The sequence below is a fragment of the Squalius cephalus genome (assembly GCF_949319135.1).
Source record: "Squalius cephalus genome assembly, chromosome: 25".
Taxonomy (NCBI): Eukaryota; Metazoa; Chordata; class Actinopteri; order Cypriniformes; family Leuciscidae; genus Squalius; species Squalius cephalus.
Window position 1 is genome coordinate 13,700,233 of NC_137146.1, and position 27,213 is coordinate 13,727,445.

General features: G+C 36.2%; 1 protein-coding gene across 2 annotated transcripts in view; it reads left to right on the top strand.

The window, feature by feature from the left end:
• cntnap2a (contactin associated protein 2a) overlaps positions 1-27,213 on the top strand; it is a 386,613-nt gene that overhangs the window by 203,074 nt on the left and 156,326 nt on the right. For both annotated transcript variants that reach the window (XM_079862570.1, XM_079862571.1), the window contains exons 9-10: positions 12,281-12,430; positions 23,390-23,552. In XM_079862570.1, coding sequence (XP_079718696.1) covers positions 12,281-12,430; positions 23,390-23,552 — 313 coding nt within the window. The remainder of the gene's footprint in view (positions 1-12,280; positions 12,431-23,389; positions 23,553-27,213) is intronic.

The window sequence follows — 27,213 nt, forward strand, 5'->3', positions numbered from 1 at the left end:
TTTGGAAATTGCACTACACTGATTTCGCTGTATGTTTTTGATCCACTAAAAAATTGCTTATTAAGAGTCATTCGTTCAGGAATCAGAATATATTGATTGTGCTGAATGATTTTGGTTCACTAGAAAGATAAGTTATTCTTTCAGGTATCAGACTACTGTACACTGATTGCCTTGTACTTTTTTTTTTTATTCACTAAAAGAAACTATTCATAAGAATCATTCTTTCAGGAATCACACAACACTAGCTGTGTCCCAGTTCAGAGGATGCTTCCCTCGAAGGACACAGACTTTAAAGGCCACAACTTCGAAGTCCTTGAAGGTCTAAGTAATGGGACGGTCTAGCCTACGGAGGATTGCTCTTGTCACTTAGCAACTGTGACAGCCATCGTTGACAGGTGGCAGAAACATTTGCACTGGACTTTAATGAAAGTTATAATTAACCGTCTGAAAACAAAACAGGCTTCACAACCTGTCTAAATGTGTTCATCTTGGTCCATTTATGTACATAATAAAGAGAATAAACTATCTATAAAATCACATCTTAGTAAGTTACAAGTCAACATTTGAACAGCTTTAACAATCTTTTAAATTTGTATCAGTAGGCTACACTGTAAAAAAAAAAAAAAAAAAAGGTTGGTGCCTTAAATTAAGTACAGTCAATATGGATGTTAAGTAATTTCAACTTAAATTACATTAAACTGAATTGAGTTGAATATTGTTTAACAAAAAAAGTTGAAAATTGCTTAACTTAATTTGCTGAGTAAAAGCAAAGACTATAGAATAACACAAGACGCGTCACACGTATTGCTTTGAATGGGGAAAAGTGCAACGCTCAATATGGCGGAATAAGTCCTGCCTTCTAAATAAGAGCCAATCGCCGATTGGTAAAGTCATCATGTCACTGCAGCTGCCGTTAGAAGCTCCGGTTCCTATAGAAACAGTCAGACACGCACTTTCACTGCGCTTGCGCATTAGCTTGATCCAGCCTGAATAATGTCATTTTCTGTTATGATTCGAGCGTTTAGAAACAACATTTATGAGACAGCTGTTGTCAGATTTCATTGCTGATTTCAAATATGAAATTTAATTGTAAGCTTGGCGAACAGTTTCGGAGAATTTGATGTTTCTTCATTCAAAGAGATAGAAGCTGCACTCGCATGTCCGAGAGGCGTTTCAAAGATGGCCGCAGAGTGAAATGACGTGTCTTACAGGGACTTTGGTAAAAGCAATGTAAAAATATATGTTGTCATATCTTATTGATCATACAATTTTTACAGTGGTGATTTTCAAGTAAGTTGAAACCTAATACTTACATTTAAAAGTGAAATCCAGCATTTTTTACAAAAAAAATGAATAAATCCAGTCATCACCGACACGCAAATCTTGGGATAGGCTAGGCTGTGAGGATTCCCCTTTTCTATCCTTCGTGGCCCAGGAAACCAAGAATGGATTTGTAGGCTGCATTTTGGAGCCTTCGAATTGGGACAGCCTCTGTTGTGCCACTATGATGCATTCAGCCTTTGAATGCAGCCACTGAATTGGGCAGCCTCTGAATTTTTGATTTACTAAAAGGAACTGTTCAGAAAAATTTGGAGTACATTGATTGTGCTGTATGTTTTTGAAGAGATCCATTGGGAATCGGAATGCACTGATCTCTGTTTTACGCTGTAGATTCAATAGTGGTGTTGTGGTGCTATTGAGTAAGTATTGCAGGAAACTGCATTTTAGTACAATAATTTGTCCCCATCAGCAAAAGTATTCACTTGTGAGAACCGTTAATTGAACCACGCATTATTCGGTTCAGTTAAAAACATCAAGTGCCGGAAATAAAGCTATACTTCCCGTAATGATGTAGGATAGTAGAATGATCCAGACATCATTCAGACTCGTAAGGTCATATAGCAAGCTTTCATCTGTACTGTTTTACTGTTTTACTGTTACCTTTGCAGCTCAGCCCGTTTGCCTGGTGGCTCCATCCTTTTCTTGTCCAGGTTAAAGGTCCATTCTGCTTGTCTTGAGCTGCAAATTGGCTTTGGAAATGTGGATGAGGAGTCTGATGGTGCCGTAAATGAGCGTAGTCTTGCTAATAGGCCGCAGTTAAGTCAAATTCCAGAGGGGACACTTGTGTAATTGCAATCTTCTTACTTTTACTTACTCATTTCACCAATTCAGTGCATTTTAAAACTACTGATTTAAATGCATTGAGTTTCCATCATCTTTTTCTTTAAGCGCTGAAGATTAATGGCCGACACGTTAAGTTAATTGACATGAATGACTCAGTGTGGCGAATCCACTTGTAATAGATGGGAATGGTAGAATGTTAGGGATTAGAAATTCCCCACTGAATCTAAATTATTCAAGATGATTCATGCAAAAACAGATCTGACATGTTTTTTAGAATTGAATCTCCCATTAACAGCCTTAGAGATCCAATATATTAAACCCCCCATTTTTTGTTCAAACGAGAATTATCATGATCGTAGAGACATCTTATGTTGGTAAGTTTCTTAGTGTTTTTCAGCATTTAATCAACATCTCTCAGGAGCCAATGGCGAGTACTGATTGCTTCCCTCAGTAACAGATAATTAGTCATAATTAGGTGATGTTACAGCAAGGGTGTTGCCATGGTAATCAAGTACGCAGTTGTCAAGAGAATGATACAACTTTTGAGATGTTCTCCAATTAAGCATGAGGAATCCAGTGAAAATATGTTTGCTTTTGTTTGTTTTCCACTCATTTACTAATGGACCCAGGTAGAGCTAGTCAAACACTGCTGTTTACAGTAAAATTGTTAATCATTATAATGATACTGTCAGGAAATGGATATTAAATCTCTAGTGTTAGGACGCTAATGCTCTGATGTGTTTGCGGTGTGGCCTGGTTTAAAATAGGGTTCCTTACACATTTGTTTTCCTTTTAATCGTTAGTGCCGTTATACCCTCTAAGCAAAACTAATAGGTATTCGGAGCTTTGCTGCATGTTCAATTACAACCGAAATTGACAGGACGACTGAAAATTGCCAGTGATTTTCCACTCATGAAATGTAAGCCTATAAGAACAACACTGACAAGTCATGTTGCTGACAGTTTGATGAATCGCACCGATCACAGACCTGTTCCATTGTGTTAATGGGATAATTCAGAAAAAAACTTCAGATTGTCATGCACGGTGGTGTTCGCTTTGCTCCTTATATGCATTCAGCTGTGGTTCTTTCTGTGGCTCGAGCTAAAGTCTGATACCTTCAAGGCATGTGAACTCAGAAGACTGAAAGAACTGCCAATTGCCTCCCTCCTTTCCTCTCGCACTAGTATTCTATCATATATTGATCCCGCTTGTTTAAGTGAATCTGTTTTCTTTGAAATTTATGAAGCCCTCTAGCGCTTATGAATTTGAGTTGACTCTGTGCTTTGGTCTTAAATATTTGCCCCGCCGAGGTAATTTGAGAGCCTTTTCAATCCAGGCGGAAGGCAATTTAGCAAGCTCATAAACTGGGACAATATAACATTATAATCATAGTAAGGTATAGTGTTTGCCCTATGATTCCCTTGGGGGATCTCCATTATTGCAGTGTATTCCTATTCAGTATTGAACTTTCAGCTCCACCAAGAAAGTTAAGGTGAATGGACATTTGGGTTTATTACTTGCTATTTATTACTACCACAGTGAAATGGCAGAGAATTGCACCACACATTCCGTGCATCTTGTATGTTCTTTTATCAAATATTTGAGCTATTTTGCTTTCATTATGCCTTTATTATGTATTATGCTTTCAGATTTTAGCAAGAATATAGAACTCTCAGCTCATATTTGATCATATTTCAGAATTCTAGTGATATTTCCCCCCAAAAAATCAGCAAAATCATGTTTCTTGAACACCAGCATATGTTACATTGAAGACTAAAAAATTCTATTTTGCATCACAGGAATAAATTACATTTTAAAATATATTGGATATGAAATGGCTATTTTAAATGGTAAAAAATGTTTCTTAATATTACTGTTTTACTGTTTTTTGAGCAAATAAATGCAGCTTTGGTGAGCATAAGAAACTTTCAAAAACATGGGGAAAAATCATACGGACCCTTTACTGTCAAAGGAAAGACTCAAATGTCATTATTGACGTTATATGTATTTTAACTCAGTGGCTTGAAAAGTTTTTGCATCTTAAGCATTTACCAACCTTGAGAGCAAGAATATTAAATGTAAACATGCTTTTTTCGTATGCCATCTTTTACCTTTTTTGTGTTTTCTTCAGATATGGATGTTCACAACCTTGTGTCTGCTCTTTCATTCCTTTTTCAATTTTTGTTAAGAGAACTGTATGTTTTAGTGCATAATAGAGGCTTTTATTCATCAGTGAGCATCCATGAAAGTCAAGTTTATTCATTAGTTTCATCGCAGAAAAAGAAATCAAGTGGCTAAAATTAAAGAAGAAATGTATCAATAGAAAACCTTGTGCATCATCATCATCACAGAGTTTTTGTATATAAGGCAGAATGGATATGATGCAGCCATTCCTTACGTTGTGTATGGAGGACGTGATGTTAATTTCCTGTATACTCTCATGCTCTGTGTGAATTCAGCGTTTAGTGAGTGATCTTGATGGATGTTGTGCAATAATTCATTGATCTATCAGGGATGTATGTTCACAGTGGGCCTCAAAAGCTGCACTGAATCGTTCCTTAACAGCTTATTTGCTTTCAAACTACTCTTTCATGTTTGCTTTCCTTCCTCTTCAGCCAAAATGAACAGATGTCTCACGTAGCCTTTTTCAACAGAGAGAGCCATTTTCTCTTTTCCAAAACCCAGTGCGCTGTCTACAGAGGCAGCATTTTAACTAAGGCATTATAGCCGCGCTTCCGATGTGTAGGCTGTTCCAAACCTTCTATTGGCCTTCTCAGGAAGAAACACATGTACAGTATCCTTTCATAGAGAAAGAAAATCCCATCATGCATTGCATCAAGCTCAATGAAAAAAATACAGATCAAATATAGTAATTAAATATATTTCATTCAATAGTTCAGCCTAATTACAATAAAACAAAAATCGCCCAGTATTTGTTTGTGCTGTGTATTTTCATGCTTATTTTTATGTACTTTTTATTAAAGTTAGCCACATGTTAACGTCAGACTCTATTGAAATCTCATTCCAGATAATATTTTTTTAATTTAGTTTAGTACAGTGTTAATAAAATTTTCGATCAACATGTTGTTTTTATAATATGACATTCTTTTTCATAAATTATTCTTAATGATTTTTTAAATAATTCATATATGTAAACACCATTCAAAAGTTTGTTTGTTTGTTTAATGTTTTATAAATAAGTATTTTATGCTCAAGGCTGCATTTATTTGATCAAAAATACAGCAAAAAAAATCAGTAATATAGTGAAATTACTATTAATTAAATTAATATTGTCAAACATAACTGTTTTCTATTTTCACAAATTTAAAAATGTAATTCAATTCCTTTGATAGCAAAGCTGAATTTGTTTTTAATTATTATTAATGTTTAAAACATTTATACTGTTTCATCTTTTTAAAGAATTCTTTGATGAATAGGCATTTTTGTAAATACCGAATTGTTTATAACAATGTAAATGTCTTTACTGTCACTTTTGATTAATTTAATGCATCCCTGTAAGTAAAAATCTGTATATATATATATATATATATATATATATATATATATATATATATATATATAATACTCACCCCAACTTTTGAATGTTAGTGTAGCTGTCTTTATATTTTAGGAAAGGGGTCTGTCATATGGAGATTGTCATAATTGGGGGTGATTGTCATTAACATTTCTTGAAAACCTCTGTTCCAAATAATTTGATTACAGGATTCCATGATGGTCAGGGTGCCTATGTAGGCGTTGGTATTGGAACACATCTATTCTCTTTAGCTCATCCATAATTTACAGTAAGATCAGATAGAGGGTATCTTATGTCCATGACTTTGCCCATTTTTAATAATGTCTGTGTGAGATCTGTTATCTTGGCTGTTCTCACTCTGTAAGTGTCTGTTACAGTGCCCTCTGTTTTATAGCTCGTGTCTAGTTAAACACTCCAGGCCATCTTTTTGCCAAGATGAGAAAAAAAAAACAGCTCTGAAAATCTCAAAGCTTTGACCCATGAACTTGGCTTAACCATGTCCATTTTCCAGAGGAAAAACCGGAGGTTTGTCTATTTCAGAGCCAGTGCCTTGGTCAAATTTTATCAGTCAGTTTCAGAAATAAACTGAGTTCTCTCTCTAGTTTTCCTGTCCCCTTCAGGGTAGTGATAGCTTCAAAAATCAATGTGTTATGTCTGTGGAGGTGACTATGAGCAGAGAATATCAGATTTATCCCTCAGGCTTCTGCTGAATTATCCAGTGTTCTTGATGTAGCTCCACACAGTCTTTGACATCTACAGTACACGTTCTTTTTCGCTCATTTTATGTCTATCCATCAGTTATTTAGTAACTTTTTTCTTTTTCATTTTATGTGAATTGGTAAAAAAGTTGAAAAGTGTCTATCTATATGTAACGTTATTTATTTATGTAAATGATTTTATAAATATATATATATGTATTATTTATCCGATCTCTCCTTCAGTCTGTTTACAGCAGTTAAAGGAACACATCCAGTGATTATACCCCCAAAATAGCTGGCAATATTTCTGATTCTGCGTGGATGAATGTGTGAAGGCCATCGGGTGGTAGTGTGTATTTTACATCACTTACGAAAGCCTCTGTAAACAGTAATGGCGAGTCTGAGCTCCGTTCCCTGGAGCCCACAGGCTGTGCCTCAAGAAATGGACCATACAACAGGTCAAAGTCAAGATACAAAGCAAACTGTAGCTTTGTGCCAGGTCAACCTAGAGGTATGAATTAAACAGGATGTGGCCTTAAACAGTGCTTAGACAATAGGTTTTCACTCAAAATAGCTGATGCATTGTCAAAAACGGATAATATGTATGCCCTCTTGCTGGTAAGGTTATTTTATTGCATCAATAAAGGTCTTTTTTTGTAGTCAATAACAATCTAATTATGAAACTTATTTTAGACTATTATACTATACTTATTTTATTTATTTTTAAATGCTGTTGCGCACACAGCCGTCCACAGTATTTTTTCAAAATAAATGAATACTTTTATTCAGCAAGGATGCAATAAATTGATTAAAAGTGACAATAAAGTAATTTATAATGTTATAAAATATTTCTATTTCAAATATATTCAGTTCTTTTGAACTTTCTATTCATCAAAGAATCCTGAAAAATATGTATCATGGTGTCCACAAAAATAGTAATAGTTTTCAACATAGATTTAAATGTTTCTTGAGCACTAAGTCTGCATATTAGAATGATGCTGGAGTAATGCCATCACAGTGTAATACATTATAATATACACAAATATCAGTTTTTACTTGTAAATTTACTTTGTAATGATATTTCACAATTTGACTGTTTTTTACAGTTTTTTCAGCCTTGGTTTGATGAGTATCAGCGACTGCTTTCAAATACATCATTTGAAAGTAGTGTATTTTGGTCACGAAGCATTTTGAAAGGTTCAGAGTCCAGTCACCTGGTTTATATAAAACATCAAAAGGTACTTAATTAAAATTTTTAACTAAACAGTGGCATCACTTTTGTGTGAAAACTGTCTTATTAACCACCCACAAAGCAGTTTAACCAGGTCCAAATGTAAGACATTTTCGCTGTGTCATTATTTTCAGTGCAAACAGGCCTCCATTTTATGTCATTTCAGCTCAATATAGTGTGCCTTATTCACAAGGCTCATTGTGCTTTTGACATTTCATTTGAAAGAGATATTTGTGTGCATTTTCTATTGCTTTTTTGCCATTACCTGATTTGCATAAGTCCGTCAGTGAATCAGGTACTAAAGCTACTCGTGCAAAATTCCTGCACAATTCATTCTCTCTAAATTTCCTCCAAATGTTTTGCCTGTGACATTTGTAGAAAATCAGAATTGGTCACAACCAAGACCTCCCTCGGATAAGTCATTAATATTCTTCAGTGGGATGGACAGAGGAGGCCTGATACATATTTCAGCACTTCTCTCTCTTTTTATGTTACAAAAAAGGGGCTTTTAAAACAATTTCAGACACTCCGGTATCAAAAAACATATTCATGGAAAAGCAGAAGCTTGAAGTTCTTGCTCTCCAAAGAGCTCTCTTTCCTGGCAAAGCCTTACATTAATCATGGATTGGTGTCTGTGAACCTCTGAGTAGTGAGGAAGTGCAAACTTTCTGAAATTATTGCATCTGGGGCTTCTTGGCTTGAGCCTTTTGCATCCTTATCCAGACCCACATACTCAAATATCAGACTTACCATGATGACAAATAGAGCTGGAGGCTGTGCATCGCTGTAATTGCATCCCTACCTTTGAACCCCATATGAGGATGCACCTGCTTCTCAAAGGGCGCCGAGTCCTTCAAATGTCATTCACACTTGAATGGTTTTGTGCGACTGGAACCCACAAGACATTTATCAAAATCTGTTTGGGTGGTGTTGTCTGTGAGCATCTCTTATTCTGAGAGTTCATTATAAGAGAGAGACTAAAAATGTGTTTGATCCTGATGAGCTGAAGGTCATCATGGGAAAGTTGATTAAGCAGGTAGAAAAGTAATGACTGTAGGTTGATCCGTCAGAGTTCAAGGGACCCACTTTGTGTTAACAGAGGGTTTCCTCCTGTCTTAATTAATCCGTGTCGATGGGTAAGGACCACAGGGTCTTTCACAGAGACATGCAGGGATGCTGCCCTTTCACACCATTGTAGTGTAATTAGGTAAGTCACAAAAGGCGATCGCAGTGATACTGAAGGTCTACAACAATCCACCTTTCTGACCTAATTAGAGCACCTTTGAGTGTAGTATGGTTACACTGAGGGATTTTTTGTGAAACATTATTTTTTAGTTGTTGTTGTTGCTTTTTTATGGATGGATGGCATTCGTGGACATTGTGAGTAGAAATTTATATCAAACTAGAAAAAAATATGTAGCGCTCCAAACAGGAAAAAGTCCTTGTACTGCAGGTCCTTGTACTACAGGTGCGTAGAGCCAATGATGAATTGGAAAATGAACAAAAAAGGTGGCTGGCCGCACACTGATCCACTCAAGACTGAAAGTCTACAAAAGCATTTTTTATTATTTTATAAATTGCATAGTGCAAAAAGTGCATGTGAGTTAAAAACAGATCTGTTTTTAACTCACATGCACTTTGCACTTTTTGCACTATGCAATTTATAAAATAATAAAAAATGCTTTTGTAGACTTTCAGTCTTGAGTGGATCAGTGCGCGGCCAGCCACCTTTTTTGTTCATTTAGAAATTTATATCGCAATTTTTTTTCATTAAATGATTGAAACATTTTTTTAGGAAACTCCTTACTATGATTATTATAGATAGACCTTTCAGAATTTGATACATTTTTTTAAGTTATGAATACTGCAATAAATATAATTTATAATTTAATAAATAACTTTAAAATGCTATTTTATCTGTTAGCGACTAAGTTTAACGTCATTTTTTGTAACGCAACCATGGAATGATGCTTCTGTTTTTTAGATGAGTAACAAAGAAGCTGGTGTAAAATAACTTGTTTTAATTCATTTACCCAAAATATGCATAACTCATCCATGTATTAAACTTCCATATCATGTAAAATAAATAATAATAAAAATTATTTCATACACAATATCCTGTGATAGTTTTAATTTCTGCATGAATGATAGAGAAAGCTCACAGCATTAAGGTTCCTCTCATTACTAAACTGTTCAATCAGAGAGTTTATTATTCAAATGACACAAAATCTTATGTTGGTGATCGGAGAGATTGTTATGCGTCATTAATTACCAGGAGTATTTTATGCTTTTTCCCTATAGCAAACTGGGTAACACTTTATTTTACAGTGTCTTTGTTACACATAACACTAACTACTATAGTAATAACTATAAATTATGCATATTACATTCAACTAACCCTAAACCAAACTTAATCCTAACCCTAACCCTATAGTAAGTATGTTAATTAACTTAGTATGTTATTACTCAGTACTTAAATGTATAATTACACTGTGACAAGGACACCATAAAATAAAGTGTAACTGAAAACTGTTATTAAGAAAACACTTAATATACAATGTTACGCATTGCGGTCTAGATTCATCTTCTTGCCTGTACTGTATGCATTGTTAATGTGTATACTGAATTTGGAGCTAAAGCATCACACAGTTTCATGTTTGGATTGCTTTTAATTACAAACTGAAAACCTTTTTGGTGACTATATATAATTATGCAATATACTGTAAGCACGTGTTTAATCCAAATATTACCCAATTATTCCTGAGGTAATTCCACTGAGTGATCGCTTACCTGTTTGACAGAGGCAGAACAGTCCACAACCAGTGAGTAATAGTACTGGTGCAAGTTTTATGAGCCTTCAATTCTTTGTTGCCTGAAAATAGTTATAAATAGTAAAATAGTTGATTGATGATTCAAAAGAATCAGTTAAAATCAGTCATTTGTTTGTGAATCGGGCTACCCTATTTGTGCTATGTATTTGCTTTTTATTATGGATAGCGGTATATTGTTTTAACCTGCATTGCCAATCTTTATTATTGTAATTAACATTTAACATTTAAAAAGCTTTTAGACTAGTTTTAGGCTAGTTTTAATTGGGCAATGCTAGTCTGTTACTGGCACAAGTTTAACCAGCTACTTAAAGCATACCTTATGCTGGTTACCCACTTGTTTTACTGGTTATGTAAGAGCTAAACCATCTTAACTATGCTGTATTTTTCATCAGGGCATCCCGATATAATCAGATGCAGCTCACACCATAATCTCATCAGCTTTGTGCACCCAACTCTCAGACGTCACTGACACTCATTTGATGTGGTGTTGTCACATTACGGCACTGAACATAATTTATCATGTACACAAAAGCCATCTGTTTGTCAAACTGTCCCACAGAGCCGCTCGTGACAGGCATGTCCAGGCTGTCTGCTACACCGTCCACTTCATACACCTACGCAAGCACAAAATGTACAGAGTTTGAGCTAAACTGATGGACGACATACGAGTAAATGGCAGAAAGCGCTCTCCCTTTATATCACCAGCAACTTCTGAGAGACAAATTTATCAGAGGTAATGGCGTGTTAGGTACTTTGGCCTTGTTCGTACCAAGTGGACTGTGCCCGAGAGTGAGAGCACTCAGAAAGGAGAGAACAGTTGTTCAGTGTTTTGTGGTGTGTGACAGATAGAGGTAAACTGGCCACTGGGGACCTCCAATGAGGTAATGTCTTTCCATCAGTGCATGATTAATAGTGGCAAAGAATTCATTCCTCTAAGCTAGCATCAACCTGGTTATTATGTTCTGATGACTTTTGCCCTTCACGATGACATCAGAGTAAATAACACCACTCTGATTTATCAATCAGAGCTGTCAAATCAGTAGCTGCTGTGGGTTTGTTAACCTGAACCCCCCGTCGCCTTGAATCCGCCCTCAGTGGAGACTCCGAGGCTTGTTATTTTATTCTCATTAGCCTATTGAGTTCAGCAGTCGGATTCCAGAAGTAAAAATCCCATTCACTATATGTATTTTGGTCAATGTTGTTACACTCTTTTTTTATTATTCAGAATGCAATTCATACACACAATGACCTGAATACACCGCTTCAATAATGAGCATGTTCATTTTAATTTATTTATTATGTTTTTGGTGGGCATAAAGTCATGTAAGTAAATGTAATACAACTGTCCTGATATCATATTGAAGAAAAAATATCATTATTAAAAGACTTTAGAAAAGATACATAATGAAGTAGTTTTGTATTATCTTTTATTATTATTATTTCATATGATATATAATATATTCACTTCCGTTTAAAAGTTTGGCGGTTGTACTCGATAAGATTTTTTTTTTATGTTAGAAGTCTCGTGTGCTCACCAAAGCTGTAACCAAAAATCACCATAAATACAGTAAAACTGTAAAATTGTGGCATGACCAATGTACCAGAAAAAAAAAAAATCAAACAGAAAATTAGATCATGGAGAAAACCTCTCATAACTGGGTTAATAGTCACTTAAAATATCAGATAATTGACATTATCTGTCAATATACTTATCTGACATAAATAATAATTAGGTTAAAAAAAATATTAAGATGTTTGCAATCAAGTGTGGAAATTATGTATTTTTACTTGACAGAGTCAACAGTGAAAAGGTTGCAACATAGTTTTGGATGTTAATTTAGTTGTACATCTTTTCTTACAGGTTCCGGACTAAATGATGGAGAATGGCATGATGTTCGTTTCCTGGCCAAAGAGAACTTTGCTTTGCTGACTATTGATGGGGATGAAGCATCGGCTGTGAGAACCAACTCGCCTGTCCAGATAACAACAGGAAGCACGTACCACTTTGGAGGCAAGTTCAGAAATTTACAGACACAAAAACTGAGAATGCCAAAGTACCATAAGAATAGATCTTCAGATCTTCTCACTCTCCCTGGTGTATTGGACGCTGACACTGATTTACAAAGGCCTTTGAATTTATTTCTGCTGAGAGACCAGCACTAGAAAGGATTTTGAGAACTTGCTTCACTATGCATGCATAAAGACGACCCTTTAAATAAATCAGGATGGACATACAGTATATGCTGATATGCCTTTATGTTTAATCTTGTTTAATTGGAAAATGAAAGAACATTAACAAAGGGATGGTCTGCTTAAAAGAAGAAATAATTGGCTGCCCAGATTAGTGTGAACATCTTCCATTGTCTTTAAACTCTCAGAGTGTTAAGGCAAAATGTCAGTACAGTTTTGATGTAAGAATGAATAAAAAATTCATCACACATATCACTTATTTAAAATTCACTTAAAGTCTAATAACTGCATCTTCTAGGAAAAACATTGGGCCTCACAATGCAACTGAGATAAAAGTGAGATAAAAGTAAAAGTCAAATGCGAGCCATAGCTAGTCCATCTATGCTTGTTTGCAAAGCCATCAAAAAGTTTGCTAGGCTTATCGCTGCCATCTTGAGTTGGTAGTCAGAAGAAGATAGTCAGAAAATCAAGAACTTGTATAGCTGTTGGAAGCATCCGTTTTCATGATTTCTCTCGGTCCAAAGATGTCAGATAAAGGAATCTGATATACTCAAAGTCAAAGTACAATCAAGTCATTATATAGCACTTTATACAATACATTGCTTTAAAGCAAGGAGCTTTACAGTATTAAACATGAAAAAAAAAAAACAGTGTCAGTGACTCTTTCAATTAAAATTACGACTTTAATTTATACCATAAAGCGGCTCTCCAGTGTGTTCATGTTTTTACTCACATCTGACCTCAACAGACTGAACAAATGAAATTAATCGAGAGATTTCCACATCAAAGAAGGCGGAGCCTCAGAGCACACCTACCTGTTACGTAATCGCCATGGACCAATGGTAGTTTGAAAGTGTTTACGATCTGAAAAGTCCAGAAATTTAGCTTTGGCAAGCTGTTTTAAACTCCCAAAACGAACAGTTTGGCCTGATTTTGTTTGAAAGGACGTCACACCATTTCATTTTTCGATTTCACTTTGATGGAGTGGGAGGGTGCTGTGACCTTCCTTCTGATCTTTTGCCATTCGTTTTTTAAGTTTTTGATCCAAAGTTGCATGTGCCACCATATACACATTCATTTCTCCCCTCTGATGGAAACTAACCCACCCCAGTGCCCTCTTCAGCCAGCCATCTGTCCGATCGGACCATTGGCAGGAAGTCAGAGATAAGAACATGTTCAGCGGCTCAGAGAGGCAAGTGTGCAAAGGAAAACCGGCAGCTGAGATAGACGGCAGTGTCTGGTGCTATCAACCTGCCTGTCTATAGAGGCTGAGGGATTGCATGGCTGATAGCTTTATCAGACTCACACATCTTCAAAAACAGCTAAAAGAAGTAAGAACTGCAGTCCCTCCGCTCTGGGTCTGGCACGGCGCAGCAGCACATTTACACATGACAGCTTCTAAAATGAGATCAAAAAGCTTCAATTCTCCTCCCTTCGTTTCTGTTGGTTCACCTGGACACAAACTATAATTATCAATCATGCTTTTCCATCCATCACTATTCATAGAGAGATGTGTCTGCACTGTCTGATTTGTTTACTGCTGATTTGAGCTTAGAAAGATTGTCCATATGGCAGAATATGAGTATGCCAAAGAACGTTAACTTTGGGAATGACTGTAAAACACAGATTGAAACCTGTAAGAGGAAGCAATTTTTCTGATCGAAGCTTAGTTGATCCAAATCTGTCTGTTACAGGACAGATCATGGTCTAAGCCAGGGGGTTTTAGACATTATTGATGATCCTTTGGGGACCCCGTTCTAAAATATTCCTTCCTTCCTTCATTTCTTCCTTCTTTCCTTCCAAACTTCCTCCAAACATCCAACCTTCCTTCCTTCTAACCTTCCAAAATTAAGTGATTGGTTTTTATATTTAAAGCCAAAGCAAATTCTTAATACAGTATAGTATCTTTTCTATATACTTTGTGTTACATTTTATTATATTATTATTGTATTATATTTAGTTCTGCCCTCTATCAGAGTAATAGTAGATGTGTAAACCTAACATTAAAATAGGAAAGGGAAAAAAAAACATAACTCACTACATTTTCATTTTAGGGTGAGTTCACACTCATAGTTTGATTCTTTTGGTCCGGACCAAAAAAGAAAATGATACATTTAGTCCTGGTTCGCTTAGCGTTCACACTGTCATTTTTAACATGAATCAAAAAAAAAAAAAAAAGTCATTTATGGCGTATATTTTGTGATGGAATTTACCTAATATCCAAACCAATGCTGCATGCTGGGCTATAACCGGTCATTGTACTGTATGTGCATGCATATTATGATATTTTTATCAGCTGAGATCTCACAAAGAGATTGTTATATGTGTAAAGGAGTCAAAACTGCGACAGGAATCCCTCCGTCACACACACAAGTGAAGATCTGCTGCAAAAAGACATGATTCCAATACCTGTACCGAACATTAATGAGCAACATTGCGACTATGATGAAGACAAATCCGGTATATATGCTTGAGCATTTTGTCATTTTTTTGGGTCGCATCTTGTTTTTGGTTCATTTAGATATCTTTGGTCCGTGTTGCATTCATATTTCAGTCGAACTGCACCAGAGTTGGTTAGGAATCGGACCAAGACCCATCTTTTCATCGGTCTCGGTCCGCTTGATGGCCGCTGGGGATTTATAAATTAAATGTGGTAAACAAATTTAGTAAATGTAATAAAAAATACTGTAGATAGGGATGCACCGATACCGATATTTAAAACTGCACTAGTGTACTTGTACTCATTAAAATTATCCAATACCAAATACCGATACCATGCAGCATGTGTAAAGTACAATGCCTGTGTCTAGGAACACTCTACACTGTAGCGGCTCTAAATGTGCGCTGCTGTAGACAAAATACGAGCAATAGAATGAACAGTGAACAGAAAAGAACAGTAACATGTTCATACAATAATTTTACAGGCATAATTAAGCATGAAAATAACTAAAGGAAACAATTAAGCCAACAAATATGATTCATATTCTTTTGGTTTCTCTACCCAATATGTGTCAAATATTGGGTAGATATACCAAAAATCTAAGTATTAAATGTATTTAATTATTAAGTTAAAGTTAACTTTTTTTCTTTCGTAGCCCAAAAAAATAAATAAATACATTTTGTATAGTATATTTCTTCTCTCTCAAATTTTCTGTGGCCCCTCAAACACCTCCTTGTGTGATCCCTCCCTGCATGGACCCTTATTTGAAAACCCTTGGTTTAAGAGACCTGATTTCAGCCATAACCTATTTTTGGCATGTGTACAGTAGTTAATGCATTTTGCTTTTGCACGCCATAGTGCTATCCTGTAAACAAACAGACTCTGTGATATCCATTAGTGTGTGCAGATGTTCTGCACTAATATTGAGCAATTAAATTATTAAACTAAAATCTCCTTATTTGGGCCATCCTTTAAATGATTGGTGTAACAAATTGAGCTTTGGCAGCTTTGTTGACTCTCAAGGTGTTTGGCCCAACAGAAATGCTCCATTGCCAGCCAATGAATGGTCATTATAAAGCAAGGTTGCTATTTATTCAGTTGATTATTATAAAGCAAGGAGACACGTGTTAGAAGACACTTAAGCTATAAATGAGCAATTTCGAGTACAGTTTTGTTTTTTGTTTTTTGCCAAATGTGTATAAATATAGATCTTTACACACCAAGTTTCTTGTTTATCTTGTGAAACCACCAGCATGAGCACAGGTAATTGAGGCTGTTTATGCATGGAAGCTAATTGTAGAGCATGGACCTGGGCACATTAAATTTAATATGGTAAAATCATCAAAGGCAGGGATCTGATCAGACTGAGCTAGCAATGGCGAGGTCAGCTACACACACACACAAAAAAGGACGAACAAATTAGGTTTCTAGAGGCAGCGCATGAAAAGATTTTGATTCCTGCTCATATATTCCCATTCACCTCACTCAGGCAGATGTAATGCATTTCATCAGTGTGAACACTCATGCACGTGTTGGCAGACTGCACTGCATAACAATCTCCCTTAGGTCTGTCAGTCCTATGGAATGATGCTTGTTTATCTGGGTTGGGTTGGCTTCTCAGACGTCAGCTTAATGCAATAATTATGATGGCTTCTCAGCTTAAAATCAGTATGAATGTATACATTAAATCTAGGAAAGGGCTTTATCTCTGTTCAGAAAACCATTTAAATGGTTCAAAAGGTTTTGTAGTATGTTCTTTATGCTGGGGATGCTATTTATGCTATTGTTTGGCATCCCATTCAATGTGGGTACGATTTTATCATCGCTTTCTCTAGCAGAATACCAGTGTACCTTGAAATAGATAGATAAATAAAATAGAAAGTTTGTATTTTGCAATGTGCAGATTGGAAAGTGAACCCTCTGTGCCTCTACCGGTGGGTTATTACTGTTAGCAGGCGTGAGATAATGACTCTAAAGAGCAAAGACAGTTATGTGTGTTTGTGCAAGATAAACCCAAGAAACAGATATACAGCTGATTCAGATCCTCATTACAGTGATAGACAGACTGACCTGATGCACATCGTTTTTCCATAACTACTGGATTTCCCTGCCACAGAATCTGTGTTTGTTTCAGACAAGTATTTGGAGAGCTGTGATATGCATGCATAAAACATTATAAGGTCCAAATCCAATACATGATATACATAAAATGTTCTGTAGAGTATAGATATTCTGAAGGGAGGGTATAAAGGGACCTTATTTTGTCTTCCAAAAATATCATAGCACTTTTATAAACACCAGCACTATGTTGCTATGCACAACAAAAGTTTGATCCATTCTGACAGAAGATCACATTTTAGTTTTTACATTTTGTAAAAAAAATAAAAAATAAAAAAAAATTAGATTGATTTGCATTTTTAAACAAAATGAATTTTTTATGATTTTCAGATCGATACATTTCTACATGAACTATGCTTATTTTAGTATACTTATATACTAATATAGAATGTATTGTTTTAAATTTATATAAATTTATTTAAAATAAATATATTAATCTTTTTTTATTTATTTATGTGTGATTTCAGTATCTTAACTTAAACTTAATTTATTTCATTTAAACTTTCATTTATTTTTTTATTCTAATTCAAATTTCTAGGGTTTGTTTTAAGTTAAAGTTTTTGATTAAATTTTATTTTTTTTATTTCAGCTTTATTTCAGTTAACAACAATTTTAACCATTCCACTGAACTGTTAAATAGTTCATATTGGTTGTGATATATAAACAAATTGCCTTACCTAAAAGTTAGCATTTAAGGAAAAATCCCCCTTGTTGTTGGGCGAAAGACAAATGAAGCACACACAAAAATAAAAATAATTTATCACCCTCATGTCATTCCAAAGCTGTATGACTTTCCTTTTTTCTGTTGAACTTAACTGAAGACATTTAGAAAAATCGGTCCATAATAATGAAAGTCAATGGGGTCCAGTTTTGCTTTGCCCAAGATGCTCATCTGCGAACAAAACATAATTAGTTTTAGCACATGTTTGATCATTTAAGACCTGATGGAATATTCTAGCAAACAAAAAAACTCCCATCAGTCCCCAATGTCTCCAAAACACCGTCTCGCATGTATTTAGCTGTCTAAATGTGGAACCAGGAGAATAGATCTTTGTTTTTCCAAGAAAGGGACTGCTTGTCTCCCGACATCCTCTCTGGTTAGATGTAGTCTCCCAAACCTATTTTACAGAGGATGATTCTGCACATTTGTGGCAGACCTCACCGAACTAATGACTGTCTGATGGGAGAAGGCAGTAGATTGGATTTTGTAATAAAGGAGACATTAAACATAGATGGACCGTAGAGTTCTTCTGCTTCAGATTAGAACTTTGAAATACCTATCAACCTGTAGGAGGTCAGCTTTTGTTTTGATAACTTTGTAATAGAGTGGAGTAAAGAAAATGGACTCTCAAATGTTTCTTTGAAACAGTATATGGCTTGTAGTGGAGTTTTTATTTGCTGTTACTAACTTGTTTGGCTATTATTTTTATTACACTGACTCAAAAAGATTTTTGCATTTCGTTTTATTGTCATGATTCTGCCTTCTAGTCTTTGATTTTCCCTGGTCTTGAGGCAGGATCATGACAGACCTATGTTTTATGTTCACACACATGGCCTTTTGCTGGGCCATGTGCTTGAGTTGTCTCGTTCCTCGCCCCGCCCCCTTGTTATCCTCGTTTAGTCATCATTGCTTTACCCTTGTCACCTGTTTCCCTCATTAGTTTCTCCCTATTTAATCCCCTTGTGTTTGCTGTCCTGTGCCGGTTCATTGTCATTCATTGTGTGAAACAATCCGTGAGTAACCTGTTGAAAGTCTTGTCTAGAAAGAAGAGTTTGATCCTGTCTTGGCTGTTAGTTTATTGTCTAGTTTTTGTCTGAGTCTTAGTCTTGTCAGTCCAAAATAGTCTATCCTGTCTTGTTTTGCCCCCTCATGGGTTTTGTTTTCTGTTTTTGTCATTAAACCTTGTGTGAAGTATTTACTGTCTGCAATTGGGTTCTTCTCCGCATCACCATACCATTTATAGAAAAAAAAATCAAATTGAATTGAGTAATTTGATTTTGAGTCATTTTAATGGTTTGCAGTACTATTCAAAAGTTTGGGGTCAGTAAAATGTTTAGTTATGCTAATCAAGACTAATCAAGCATTTGTTTGATCAAAGATACATTAATATCGTTAAATGTTATTACAATTTAAAATAACTGTTTCTGTTTTAATGTTGTAAAATGTAATTTATTCCTGTTATGGCAAAGCTGAATTTTCAGCATCATTACCCCTGTCTTCAGTGTCACATATCCTTCAGAAATCATTTTAACATGCTGATTTGTTCAAACATTTGTTTATTATCAATGTTGAAAACAGTTATGCTGCTTAATATTTTTGTAGAAATTGCCTAATTTTTTTTGATGAATAAAGTTTAGAATGATGGCATTTATTTGAAATGTGAATTTCTTTATTTTTATCCTTTAGTCTTTGTCACTTTTGATCAATTTAATTCACCCTTGCAGAATAAAAATATTACTGACCCCAGAATTTTGAATGCTCTAGTGTACATAATATGAACTGAAAATAAATGTTAAGTATTTAAAATGAATAAAGTTATGAACTTAAACTTGAATGTAACATGTTACTTTCTAAGTTCAGTAAATGGCTAAATAAATCCATTTGACATTTACCGAACTAATTTATACTTGGTAAAGTTAAGTAAATCTAACTTTTTCTTTTCTTTTTTTTGGTGTCTCCTTTAGACCAACAATCTTTGATAAAGGCGCATACGTCGTGATGTTTGCAGAGGTGGTATACAACTGAACGCTGGGTTATTCACTGGCTCATTTCATATAATTCTATGTTAATTTAGATTTGATCAACAAAAGTGGTGTTGTCCGAGTGGGTGAGCTGTTTACTCTGTGATCAGCCCATCTGTTGCAGTTTGACCCGTTCAGTCCAGTTTATGGACCTGTTAAGAATATTATATTTTTCACCTTAATTACGTTGTTTCCCCTCACTTTTACTCTGTTTTGGGCCTCATTGAGAACACAGTGAGCTCAAGAAAGCCCTCTGAGACATCTTGATTCATGTCACTTTAGGAAAAATGACTGCTTTACACACCATTTGAACTCATATTCTGTAGTATTTGATTTTGATGGTCCCCTTTAGACATTCTGTTGACTATAAGTAATGTTGAACCTCCATGTCAACTAACTCCTATTAGAGGATTAGTAGACTGTCTGCTTAATATCTGCTAACACTTTATTGTGATGATCTCCCAACATACATTCTACTGACTATAAGTAACTTTACATGTACATGTCAAACCATAAACCTACCAGTCAAAAACTCAACTAATTAAGAGTTAGTTGACATATTGTAGGTGCTATATTACTTATAGTCAACAGAATGTCTTAAGGGGGCCATCAAAATAAAGTGTAACCAAAAAGGGGGCCATCAAAACAACCAATGTTGGATACACCTTAACATAATTATAGACTATCCATAGCAGAATAAACAAAAACAGTTAACATCTGAACTCGGCTTATTGATGAGGATAAAAATTTACAGCATGGGCTTCCCACAGGAATCCTCCATATTCCGTTTGCCAGTCATGAATAATACATGGAGCCCATAGACACTCATTAATCTTACAGTAGTTATTCTCCAATCTCTGCAAAATCATCAGCAGCACGTAAACACAGTCATGCAGAAGCTACTCAGAAACCCCGTCAGGAGTGTGAGTTGTGGGCCTCAGTCGTAATTTAGAGTGTTATCTTGTCAGAAATGTGACTCTCCTCAATTAATTACGACAGCAGAATGGGACAAAAGCAGTCTCCGGGAAGTCGCATCCAAGCGTGGGTGACGAAAGCCTGCCTTTTCCCACGTCCCTTGTTGATCACGGATCCTGGCGGCCTCCCAGATCCCCACAAATCCCAGCAATCATTGAGATGCCACTGCAGCCCTGCCTTAATTTGTCAGCAGATGCTTGTTTTTCTCGGTTTTCCTCTGTAGTGAGTCACATTTCCCTCAGTGTGTCTTCCAATAGCCCATCTTCCTCATTCTCCTCTGTTGACTGCTCAGGCATATAGACTCCTGGACAGGTGCAAGAAGCAGACAAGACAGATGGCCCAGCAAACTTGAGGAACTTTGTTTTTTTTCTCTTTTCTTTTCTTCTTTTCTTTTTTTAAGCAAGTGCCTTGCAAACACTGATGCTTCCAGATGCTCTCATTTGTAGATTAATGTCAGGGGGACGCAAGGTGAATCTCAATAGACCTTTCTGTGATCGGCATAATGGAAAGCTTTGTTTACCTCTAACACAAGCGTAACCAACCCTGTGGATTTGCCAAATCTTTGGGGTCTAGGTTGCGCATTTTCTCCTAGGAATGTCAGCGGTCCATATGGAGAAATCTGACTTTGTTCAGTGTTTCTAGGTATTTTTATCTCATTAGTAGATAAGTTGGCTGATTGTTTGCGATGTACATGACCTTTTTTGGTGTCAAAGCTATCACTTGGTTAATGAGGTTAGGTTGATAGGTTTTTCCCCAGTTAATGGTCCTTATGTTCAGCTTTTGCATGCATGACATTAGATTACCTTTCACACATATGACATTAGATCACACTCACTGACTTTATTTTTGTGTTAAATTTAGTTTGACCTTTTTTATCCAGAGAAATATAGTACACAGATCTCAGTCCTACAGTATGAGGTTAAGTGTCTCACTTGAGGGCAAAATAGTTCTTGCAGAAACTCTCCAACTTTAATTAAAGCATGATTCAGACATTTTTTTGAAATGTTGAGTTACGGGTAATAACATAGTTAACAGACTTAAGCCTGGTTCACACGGCAGGATAATTAGGCCGATTTTAGTCCCGATTCACCCCTTCCGACAATCTTAAGGATGCTCTGATATCGTAAAATAATCTGATCAGATATTCCTGCCGTGTGTGGTGTGTTAAGACTGCTCTCGTCTGCTCGGAAGGACTTCGGGACCGCTCCGATCTCAAATCGGGGATATCCAACATGTTGGATTGTTTTGGCCCGATTTCTCCTCGTGTGTGGTGTCCCCCGCGACAAACGAGCATGCAGCCTGTGGACTGTGGCGTGTAGATTTTTCTTTCATCCATTGGCTGCTCTATACTATAGTATTTTATCACGCTATCATTCAAGTGCTAAGAAACAATTCAAGCGCTATAAAACACAAAAAAGAACTTAAATCTGTACTGGCGGCGCGCTGTCTGTAAATCTCCTCTCTGTGTGATGCACACAAACACACACACACACACACACACATACACACACAGAACTCATGCGCACAGAATGCCGCTTCAGACAGCGCGCTGCCGCATTGAGTTCTCCTTCACGCTTGAACGGACAAAAACACACAAAAGTATGCCAAAATGTTCACTTTGTCAAGTATCCTCGTAAGCACAGTATTAAATTACGTTTGATCTCGAGGGATTTTGCGAGATTTCCCGTCTGACATGGGAATGCTCAGGAGTCAAATCGGTTTGTGTGTGATGTGTTGATTTTGCCGTGTGGCTGCGCACCACACACTGTACGACCAAAACTGTTAGACCCGTGATTTTTTATCGCCGTGTGTGGGGTCTCTCAGGTTTGGAAAATCGGCCGACAATTTTAAAATCGTCCCGTGTGAACCAGGCAGGATTGGGATCTCTGGATGCATGCAATGCGCAAGCCTTTGAAATAAGATTTTATGTAATGTATTTTTAACATTATGTGTACAGTTAATTAGGGCTACACAATATATCATCACCATATTTGTTATTGGCCACAAATAGATTAAAATAAAAATGCATCCATCTGTCATAAAAAAATAATTCATTCGGCTCCAGGGGGTTAGAATTTCTATTTCAAATAAAGCTGTTCTTTTGAACTTACTATTAATCAAAGAATCCTGAAAAAAATTAGCACAGTTTCAACAAAAATATTAAGCAGCACAACTGTTTTCAGCATTGATGATAATAAGAGATATTTCTTAAGCACCAAATCAGGATATTAGAATGATTTCTGAAGAATCATATGACCCTAAAGACTGGAGTAATGATACTGAAAATTCAGCTTTGCATCACAGGAATAAATGATATTTTAAAATATAGAAATAGAAAACTGCTTTCAAAAACATTAAAATATATTACTGACCCCAAACGGTAGTGTATGCAAAATGAAAATTCAAGTTAACAAATTGTTAATATATATCAGTCATATTACATCTGCTATTATAGTCATAACATATATTTTTTCAACATCTTTGCCATGTGTTTTGTTTGTTTAGGTTATTTTTTAAGAACCAGAGCATCTCCCCTCCAGCGCTCGTTCCAGGGTTGTATGCAGCTCATTCAGGTGGACGATCAGCTGGCTGACTTAACCGCAGTGGAGCAGGGAAAGATGGGAGCCTTCGAGAACGTCAGCCTCGACATGTGTGCCATCATTGACAGGTCAGAGCCAACCCTTCTTCCCTTGCCCTGCCTTTCAACAAACATGGCAGTTGAGCTGAGACCTTGATTATCAGGTGCAGCAGACTGAGACTGTGGCTTTATCCCCACTGGCAGCATTAGCCCTAGGGGCAGGATCTGTCGCTTTCTGCCTGCTCTCCCTGGAGTTGACCTTCTTCATTCCTTGACTTCAATGGCAAATGAGGAGTTTAATCAGCATGCAGATGCTGTGCGAGAACAGGAGACCTGCTCTTGGTTGTTATCTTTAGATTGATTTTACATACTTTCACTCTCCAAGGCTTAGCGTTTTTGTTTGGTTGCCACATTGTTGTGAATACATCAGAGGCAAATCCTGGTAATGGAGCTTTATTGATAATGTAAAACAAAGCGTGAGGAACAAGAAACCATTGTAGCTGGTGTTTTTGCCACTTTTTTAATAAGTACTGGATATCATGTAACCTGTGTAGTAGGTAAGTAGGCATATTCGGATACAGCACTATTAACTTAACAAAGAACATCAACAAAACTTCAAAACAAAAGCTGTACAAAGACTCAAATAAAAGACATACAGTATGAAAACAAAACCCATCCATTACAAGGTTACAACAAAATGAGCAAAGTAATTGAAAAATTTGAAGAAAAAAAAAAACAGAAAATCAATATTTTTGAAAGCCCTGCAGTTCAAGATATACATGTTGACTGTCCCATTTGTATCTTTAATATTTTCATGAAATAACATCTCATCATCCAGACAGGAGGATTTCTAAACAGATGTGAGGGCTAATGTATTCATCCATTGTGCAAGAAAACAGTAATTTGCCTTCAAATTACAGATAATTAAGGGTCAAGCAGCTTGCTTTTAATCACAACTAATCAGATTTGTCTTTATGGTAATTTAACATCAACCTGACCCTTCAAATACTGCATCATCTGTTCGTTAATTATATAATTCCGTTTTTTGTTGTTTTTTCATAAGCAAGATTGCACATCTGGAGGTAAATCTGATGTTGGCATGATATTTTTTCTTGTATCTTGTTTGATGGCAATTCAATTCTATAGAGATGAAGGAAGCATAACTGGAGACTTCCATAGGAAAAAAAATAAATTACTGCAATATCTTTGTCATGGGGTCAATGCAGGCGATCAGACGAATACAGGAGAAGAAGGTTCCAAACAACAATAGTGTTAATAATACTATTCCCAAAGGCAGGCAGACAGATAGCTAGCAAACACGAATTACATAACTGTGACCGGACCAGTGCAGGGAACAACTCAAGTACTAAACACAAACAATGATAATTAAACACAGCTGACACATATGAACTAATAATGACGGTAACCAAGGAGACGAGATGAGTGGCGGACACGTAACAAATGAAAACAAACTGAACAGAACATAACGGAGTGGGTCCTATTCACTAAACAGTTTTCACCACTTTTAAAGCAAAAACCAGAGTCTTATTCACTAACCGGCCTCACTTTAACCAGTGATTCCAATTTCAGAACCACAGCTAAAACTACAATCTGACTAATATAAATTTCAAAGAGTAAATTTTAAAGGGGTCATGAACTGCATTGTTTTATCGTTTCAAAATGTTTCCCGGTGTGCACTTCTAATGTTAGTATGATTTTTATAGCAAAAATTTTCATAATTTAGAAATAAAAGGCATTTTTCCTAGCCTGATTTTAGCCCTCTGATTTAAACGCTCTGTTTAAAGGGGCGTGTCTGCTGTGAGACTTTAGTTTAAACACCCACAGCTGTGATTGGCTGACATCTTTGCATATGAAATAGCTAAGTATTACATGTGGAACTCTCTCGAAAACCTTTAGCAAGTTTTTACTATTACAGCTCTCAAGGTTAACAAAGTGAAAATTAGTTCTGTCTGCAAATCCAGCCTCGATCTTTGTCATGTTTATAAAAGAATCCGTGGTGAAATGAAGCGAAAAAACGCAGAATGTCTTACCCACGTGAGCTGGAACTTCATTAAAAATAAAGTTCAACCATGCATTCCAAAAAAATTGGAATCCGAAGGAAGCTTATGCAGCGACTGTGTTCTTCCACAACCAGGCACTGCACAGTTTTTTATAATCTTCAGTGGCATTTTTATTGCCTGGTAGCTCGATCCAGTTTAGCGTCACGTAGGCCTATGCTATTTACCGATTACATGTCAAGCGTGAATCGGTGGGTGAAGGCTACAGAATTAGGCGTTGTCTTCTTCTGTTTACGTGGCGTTTCGCTGCTCTCTATCGTCACAGATCTGCCAATTCACAGATCCCTCATTTGATGAGCCAGCTGTCAATAAAAGCTTTTATTTGACTAACAAGGACGTTTTCAGCTCCGAAACTTACAGGATATTCTTATATTATGATTACCTTTTATATATCAAAAGCTCAAGGAAAGGTTGATTTCTCAATCCATTACCCTTTTGAAGTAAACAGTCATTAATAAAAAAAGAATCAATATACTGATTCAAATGCATTGTCTTTCTCTACTGTTTACGTTGACTTAAGCCATAATCGACTATGCTTACTAGGATGCTCGCCAAGGCAGGCATTTTGAGATAAATATTTGTGAATTTGTCCGTTTAAGCGCAAGGAGATGTGAAAGAGAATTAATTTTATTATTTGCAAGGTGCGATTTGGATTTGCACACACAAAACTTGCCACACAGCCTGGCGAGTTCTCTTTCGCATCTTCTTGCACTTGAATGCTTAAATTGGCAAGGCTTGAAAACCCATGCAATTGATAAACTTTCATGACCATGCAGCACTGGCAAGATCGGGACAGTGACAGTTCCTTCAACTGTCCAGAACTTTTTTCACACTGAAAGGCGCACATGCATCCAGTCAAATACATCTGTCTAGCGCATGTTTACATAGAAAAACAATGGAAAAGCAAAAATGTGTCCTGTCTGCCATTTCAAGTGTCTGTAGTATTTCGTAATATTTCAGTTAAGTATGTCATATGATCACGGTAGTCTGCAGCGCCCTCTGTAACTTAGCACTCAGAATCTTCCTGCAAGATTGGCAAATGCCAGCACACTCTCATGGCAATTCGTATCTCTTTTACATTTTGGACAATTTGTGGCTGATTCGTACGCCCCTAGTTAGGATTATGGGTGGAACTTCATACATACTTTATTTCTAAAAATCATACATTTCCACATTGAATCACATCATACAAATTCATATGGAATCGCCACCTTGTAAAATGATTGCTCTTCTCATTAGATAGGTCTGGAATTGTGCTAATGTGCATAAAAAATCTCTGGTTAAGCTGCACTTGACTTGACATTAATGGCCTCCCACGTAAGTGCAAAGAATTGTTAATTAATAAGAATAACTATTTGCTTGCTTTGTGTTTATTTGCTCATTTATAAAAAAAAAAAACAATTTATATTGCTCCTTAGTGATAAAGAGCCACATATGGAGGCATTGTTTACATTCCATTAGATTCCTTACAGCTCAGTTAGAAGCTTAAACCCCACTTTAATTGTGTGTAAAGATGCATTGTTCTTTAATGCGTCTCATTAGCCTTATAGCTCAGGGCTGAGTACATTCTCAACATGATTTAAAGACAAGATCAGTTCATTCTGCATGTCTTTTTGCCATTTAAATTCACATCCATCGCCCTGACAATATTCAGATGATGTTTCAGGTGAAAC